The sequence below is a fragment of the Bos taurus genome, chromosome X (genome assembly GCF_002263795.3).
Source record: "Bos taurus isolate L1 Dominette 01449 registration number 42190680 breed Hereford chromosome X, ARS-UCD2.0, whole genome shotgun sequence".
NCBI classification, from domain to species: domain Eukaryota; kingdom Metazoa; phylum Chordata; class Mammalia; order Artiodactyla; family Bovidae; genus Bos; species Bos taurus.
The window spans coordinates 92,023,607-92,031,332 of NC_037357.1; the positions used below are offsets into that span (position 1 = coordinate 92,023,607).

The window sequence follows — 7,726 nt, forward strand, 5'->3', positions numbered from 1 at the left end:
CAAAACCATAAAGCAAAAGTGTGATGAATTTGATTACAGTAAAATTAACAGTTTCTGTTCAAAGATGGCTATTATGGGCAAAGTTAAAACAAGGAAAGAATATTAGTCCCCTGAACTGAAAGGGGACTAATAGCTAGACTATATATGGAACTCTAGCAGATCAATAGGAAAGAAAGGAACCCTAATAGAAAAATGGGCCAATAATACAAGCAGGCAATTTACAGAAGAGGTATTTAACATACATCTAAAGAAATGCTCAAAAACTAATTAGTGGGAATTCCCCAGTGGTATAGTGGTGAGGATTCTCTACTTTCACTGCTGAGGGTGCAGGTTCAATCCCTGGCCAGAAACTAAGATCCCACAAGGTGCTCAACAGTAGCCACCCCCAAATTAATTATTAATCAGAGAAATGTAAACTAAAACAAGGTAAGATATTACTTTACACCTATTAGACCAGCAAAAACTAGAAAGCTGGAAAATGTCAAGTGTCAGCGAGGATGGAGGGGTCCAGGAATCTGTACACTGAGGGTAAAACTGGACTGGTGCAGCCATCCCAGAGAACCATTTAGTAGTATTGGTATTCTTAGTTAAACTAAGTATATGCACACTATGATGCCATCATTCTGTGCCTGAGTATATATTTCAAAAGAAATTCTTATACAGGCCAATAAGGAGACATGTACAAGGATGTGCATCACAGTATTATTTGTGGTGTCATGGAGCTGGAAGCAATCTTGCTGTCCATCACTGGGGTAATATTCAAGAAAAATGTGGTGAAGGCACACTGTGGTTAGCATGGTGGTATGGAGAAGGCAGTGGCACCCCACTCCAGTACTCTTGCCTGGAAAATCCCATGGATGGAGCGGCCTGGTAGGCTGCAGTCCATGGGGTCGCGAAGAGTCGGACACGACTGAGCCACTTCACTTTCACTTTTCACTTTCATGCACTGGAGAAGGAAATGGCAACCCACTCCAGTGTTCTTGCCTGGAGAATCCCAGGGACGGGGGAGCCTGTTGGGCTGCGTCTGTGGGGTTGCAAAGAGTCGGACACGACTGAAGTGACTTACCAGCAGTGGTTTAGTTTCAAAGTCAAGTCCAACTCTTTCAACCCCATGGACTGTAGTCTGCCAGGCTCCTCTGTTCATGAGATTCTCCAAGAAAGTATACTGGAGTGGGTTGCCATTTCCTTCTCCAGGGGATCTTCTCGATCCAGGGATTGAACCGGAGTCTCCTGAATTACAGGCAGATTCTTTACCAACTGAGCTATGAGGGAAGCATGCTGCTGCTGCTGCTAAGTCGCTTCAGTCGTGTCGGACTCTGTGTGATCCCACAGACGGCAGCCCACCGGGCTCCCCCATCCCTGGGATTCTCCAGGCAAGAACACTGGAGTGGGTTGCCATTTCCTTCTCCAATGCATGAAAGTGAAAAGTGAAAGTGAAGTCGCCCAGTCGTGTCCAACTCTTTGTGACCCCATGGATTGCAGTCCACCAGGCTCCTCCATCCATGGGATTTTCCAGGCAAGGGTACTGGAGTGGGGTGCCATTGCCTTCTCCGGAGGGAAGCATGAGCAGTTTCAGTTTCTAATTGTATTAGCATGAGCAGTGGTTAGCATGAACAGTTTCTAATTGCCTTAATGTACATACAGCAATATGGATACTTTCAAAACAAAAGGATGAATGGAAAAAAGTAAAAAACAGAATGAAATGCCATTTATATAAAACAAAAATACACAGACAGAAACCATTCTCCACAGTGGGACAACCTGATGTTATGTGCTCCTGAGAAGATACAATATAAAGTAAATGACACCCTGTATGTACTGTTGTTGGAGAAGGCAATGGCACCCCACTCTAGTACTCTTGCCTGGAAAATCCCATGGAAGGAGAAGCCTGGAAGGCTGCAGTCCATGGGGTCGCTGAGGGTCGGACACGACCAAGCGACTTCACTTTCACTTTCATGCATTGGAGAAGGAAATGGCAACCCACTCCAGTGTTCTTGCCTTGAGAATCCCAGGGATGGGGGAGCCCGGTGGGCTGCTGTCTATGGGGTCGCACAGAGTCGGACACGACTGAAATGACTTAGCAGCAGCAGCAGCATGTACTGTTATTGCTGAAATTATTTAACCTGAATCTAATCATGTGGAAAGAGGTGAATCCAGATATTCTGTGGGACACTATAAGAAACTGGCCTGAACTTTTGAAAAGTTATCAGTGTAATATCACATGCACACAAAATATAGGGGTACTATTCCAGATTAAAAGAGGCTAAAGTGTTACAATAACGAAATGTAATGCACAAACCTTGATTAGATACTGGGATCAAAAAAATCAGAGATGGAGAAGCTCTATACAGTCAGCAAAAACAAGACCAGGAGCTGACTGTGGCTGAGATCAAGAACTCCTTATTGGTAGGAGGAAGGAGACGCCATTAGAGGGAGGCGGAGCGGGCGCTGCTCGCCTCTCCCCAGGTTCCTGACGTGGTGCCCGGGGCCCTGCACTCTCGGACTTTCCCCTCGGCGCTTCCAGGCCTCTCCCGGAGGCGCAGTGGGGTCGGCGTCCGGGGCGGGGGGGGCGCCGGTGCGTGGGGGCTGCGCGGGCCGCGGCTGTGAAGGTGCCGCGGTGGCTGTGGGGAGCTTGGCGCGGCGGGGACGCGACGGGATGGCTGCGGCCGGCGGCGGCGGGCCGAACCTACTCGTTCAAGGTGGTGTTGCTGGGGGAAGGCTGCGTGGGGAAGACATCGCTGGTGCTGTGCTACTGCGAGAACAAGTTCAACGACAAGCACATCACCACCCTGCAGGCATCATTCTTAACAAAGAAGTTAAATATTGGTGGGAAGAGAGTAAATCTTGCTATATGGGATACAGCAGGTCAAGAGAGATTCCACGCATTGGGTCCCATTTACTACAGAGATTCAAATGGAGCTATTTTAGTTTATGATATAACAGATGAAGATTCTTTTCAGAAGGTTAAAAACTGGGTGAAAGAATTACGGAAAATGTTGGGAAACGAAATCTGTTTATGTATAGTAGGTAATAAAGTAGACTTGGAGAAGGAGAGACATGTTTCCATTCAAGAAGCAGAATCGTATGCAGAATCTGTGGGAGCAAAACATTATCACACTTCAGCCAAACAGAACAAAGGAATTGAGGAACTCTTTCTTGACCTTTGTAAAAGAATGATAGAAACTGCACAAGTGGATGAGAGGGCAAAAGGCAATGGCTCCAGTCAGCCAGGAGCTGCAAGGCGAGGTGTACAGATTATTGATGATGAACCTCAAGCCCAGAGCGTTGGCGGAGGGTGCTGTTCTTCTGGATAACTGTTCACCCCTAAGAAAGTAAAAAAAACAAACTGTGGATCATTGCCCTCAACATGAAGACTGCCATATTCCAAGTCACATTATTTTACCGATGGAGTTACGGAATTAACAGTATTTTAAATTACGTTTATAACTGCAGAGACCTTAAGTGCTAAACTTAGTGGAGTTTGTGACCAGAGAATTGGCATTTTCTACAAATGTTAACAAAGCAATTACCAATGGCCTTTTTACATATTTTTTTCTTTAATAAGAAATAATATGCATGTAGAAAAGACCTACTTAAAGGCTTCATTTATATTCTTTTAAATCAAATCTTTATTTAATAACATATATGTTGTTGGAATGGTATACATTTTTGCAGTCCTTTGTATTTTGTGGTAGTTGAATTGTATCCCTTCTAAACAGCAAAATGTCTTTTGTTTTCTTTTTTTTTTTTTTAATTAGCAGATACCTGAAGTACTATTTTTGCAGGGTTTGCACAGGCCCCTAACTGTCTACTACACTTTGATATAATTTATATACATCCTGTATGCTGAGGTGGTAAAATACAATGTAAATTACATATTAAATATTTTATCTGCTTTTACAAGTGCAAGGTGCAAAAATACATACAATAGTCTCATTGATGACTGTAAAGTGAATTAACATTTGGTGATAATGCCTAAGCTTTTTGACTCTGATATAAAGATCATAGCTCCCCTTCACTTCTGTCTTAACTTAAAAGCGGTGCGTTTAAATTTTCTCGTATACTTTACTTGAATTATTGCTGTTGTCATGTTTTTTGCCTCTAAATCCATCTGATGATTAATTGAGCAACAGCATTTGCCTTTGGGTTTTGGGTTGTTTTGTTCTCTCTGGGGTTTGTTTTTTGGGGGACAGGGATAAAAGAGATGACTTCTGCCGTTTTTGCTGTAGAGTGGTTACCTTAGAAGTATTTGAGTGGAGCATGCTGAGTTTCACTTATGCAAAGCTTTAGTTTTCTCTTACGCTTTATATGAAATGGATTCACTGGTATGAGAAGAGAGGAAGAACTTCCAGATAGTAGCCACTCACCAAGACTTACACAGCAGCATGTTAGTGGTAGTTTCTGCTCCAGAGGCAGCACTTCTGGATCCTTCCTAAGCAAATTGTATTTGTTCATTGCTTGCCAGAGATGAACAGAGAAAGTTTTGTTTCATTTTGTAAGCGCTATCCTTCTGAGTTTCTTTGAAGGGAAACATTTCATGTAATGTAGTTATAGCGAACACTGGAAAGATTTATTATAAAATTATATTCTTGTATACTTTGTAAAAAAAAAAAAAAAAAGAACTCCTTATTGCCAAATTCAGACTTAAATTGAATAAAGTAGGGAAAACCACTAAACCATTCATGTATGACCTAAATCAAATCCCTTATGATTATACAGTGGAAGGGACAAATAGATCTAATCAAGGGATTAGATCTAACAGATGGAGTGCCTGAAGAACTATGGACAGAGGTTTGGGACACTGTACAGGAGGCAGCAATCAAGACCATTCCCAAGAAAAACAAATGCAAAAAGGCAAAATGGTTGTTTGATGAGGCCTTACAAATAGCTGAGAAAAGAAGAGAAGCGAAAGGCAAAGGACAAAAGGAAAGATATACCATTTGAATGCAGAGTTCCAAAGAATAGCAAGGAGAGATGTCCATTGGCAGATGAATGGATAAGAAAGCTGTGGTACATATACACAATGGAATATTACTCAGCTATTAAAAAGAATGCATTTGAATCAGTTCTAATGAGGTGGATGAAACTGGAGCCTATTATACAGGGTGAAGTAAGTCAGACAGAAAAACAACAATACAGTATATTAATGCATATATATGGAATTTAGAAAGATGGTAACGATGACCCTATATGCAAGACAGCAAAAGAGACACAGATGTAAAGAACAGACTTCTGGACTCTATGGGAGAAGGCGAGGGTGGGATGATTTGAGAGAACAGCATTGAAACATGTATATTATTATCATATGTGAAATAGATCACCAATCCAGGTTCGATGCATGAGACAGAATGTTCAGGGCTGGTGCACTGGGATGACCCTGAGGGATCAGATGGGGAGGGAAGTGGGAGAGGGGTGCAGAATGGGGAACACATGTACACTCATGGCTGATTCATGTCAATGTATGGCAAAAACCACTACAATAATGTAAAGTAATTAACCTCCAATTAAAATAAATTAATTTAAAAAAAAGAAGAGGTGGCAAGAATACACAGAAGAACTATACAAAAAAGATCTTCATGTCCCAGATAACCATGATGGTGTGATCGCTCACCTAGAGCCAGACATACTGGAATGCAAAGTCAAGTGGGCCTTAGGAAGCATCACTACGAACAAAGATAGTGGAGGTGATAAAATTCCAGATAAGCTATTTCAAATCCTAAAAGATGACGCTGTGGAAGTGCTGCACTCAATATGCCATGAATCTGGAAAACTCAGCAGTGGCCACAGGACTGGAAAAGGTCAGTTTTCATTCCAATCTCAAAGAAAGGCAATGCCAAAGAATGTTCAAACTACTGCACAATTGCATTCATCTCACACACTAGCAAAGTAATGCTCAAAATTCTCCAAGCCAGACTTCAACAGTATGTGAACCAAGAACTTTCAGATGTTCAAGCTGGATGTAGAAAAGGCAGAGGAACCAGAGATCAAATTGCCAACATCCACTGGATGATCAAAGAAGCAAGAGAGTTCCAGAAAAACAACTACCTCTGCTTTATTGACTATGCCAAAGCCTTTGACTGTGTGGACCACAACAAACTCTGGAGAATTCTTAAAGAGATGGGAATTCCAGACCACTTGACTTGCCTCCTGAGAAATCTGTATGCAGATGAGGAAGCAACAGTTAGAACTGGACATGGAAAAAGAGACTAGTTCCAAACCTGGAAAGGAGTACATCAAGGCTGTATATCGTCACCTTGCTTATTTAACTTATATGCAGAGTTCATCATGGGAAATGCTGGGCTGGATGAAGCACAAGCTGGGATCAAGATTGCCAGGAAAAATATCAATAACCTCAGATACGCAAATGACACCACCCTTATGGCAGAAAGCAAAGAACTAAAGAGCCTCTTGATGAAAGAGAAAGAGGAGAGTGAAAAGTTGGCTTAAAGCTCAACATTCAGAAAACTAAGATCATGGCATCTGGTCCCATCACTTTATGGCAAATAGATGGGGAAACAATGGAAACAGTGAGAGACTTTATTTTTTGGGGTTTCAAAATCACTGCAGATGGTGACTGCAGCCATAAAATTAAAAGATGCTTGCTCCTTGGAAGAAAAGCTATGACGATCCTAGACAGCATATGAAAAAGCAAAGACATTACTTTACCAACAAAGGTCTGTTTACTCATGTATGGATGTGAGAGTTGGACTATGAATGCTGAGCGTAGAAGAATTGATGCTTTTGAACTGTGGTGTTGGAGAAGATTCTTGAGAGTCCCTTGAACTGCAAGGAGATCCAACCAGTCCATCCTGGGGGAGATCAGTCCTTGGTGTTCATTGGAAGGACTGATGCTGAAGCTGAAACTCCAATATTTTGGCCACGTGATGTGAAGAACCGACTTATTTGAAAAGACCCTGATGCTGGGAAAAATTGAAGGTGGGAGGAGAAGGGTACGACAGAGGATGAGATGGTTGGATGGCATCACTGACGTGATGGACATGAGTTTGAGTAGGCTCCAGGAGTTGGTGATGGACAGCGAGGCCTGGCGTGCTGCAGTCCATGGGGTCACAAAGAGTTGGACACGACTGAGTGACTGAACTGAACTGAAGAACATTTTGGGCTTAACTGGAAAATCTGAATATAGGGTATCATTTATGATATTATGGAATTAGTAAGTTTTCTTAGGTGTGATAATGGTACTGCAATTATGTAGGAAAATGTCCTTATTCTACAAGATATGTGCTGAAGTTTTTAGGGGTGAGGAGGTGTTATACTGCCTGCAGGAAAATGTACACATACACATATAAAGAAAAGTAGAGCAAATCTGGCAAAATATTAAGAGTATACTCTTTCATTGTACTACTTTTTCAACAGTTCTGAATTTTGAAAAATGAAAAAATGAAAATTAGGGGGAAATATATGCATGTAAAACAATATGCATTTTGCAAGAACACATATAAAGAAAAATATAGGCATAAAAGACTTTAAAATGGTTGTCTACATGAGGGAAATAAGAGTGGGAAGTAGAGATGAAAAAGAATGTAAAAAAACAACAAAACCTCTCCCTAAAGTAACATATACTCATTGAATACATGGAAAACACAGAAAAGTACAATGAAGAAAACTGAATTCATTGATAACTTCATTTTCCCTGTCAGTTCTCAAAATGTGGTACCTGGGTTTGCAGTAGCAGCTTCATCATCATCATCATCATTGAGAACTTGTT

The 7,726-nt window shown here is 41.6% G+C and overlaps 1 protein-coding gene across 1 annotated transcript; it reads left to right on the plus strand.

The window, feature by feature from the left end:
• Positions 1-2,474: 2,474 nt before the first annotated feature.
• On the plus strand, positions 2,475-4,018 carry LOC781001 (ras-related protein Rab-21; the record flags this gene model as incomplete). The annotated part of the gene is made up of 1 exon (XM_005228239.3): positions 2,475-4,018. A coding segment is annotated over one exon (840 nt), but the record flags the coding sequence as incomplete, so codon positions are not given.
• Between the last annotated feature and the right edge of the window lie 3,708 nt (positions 4,019-7,726).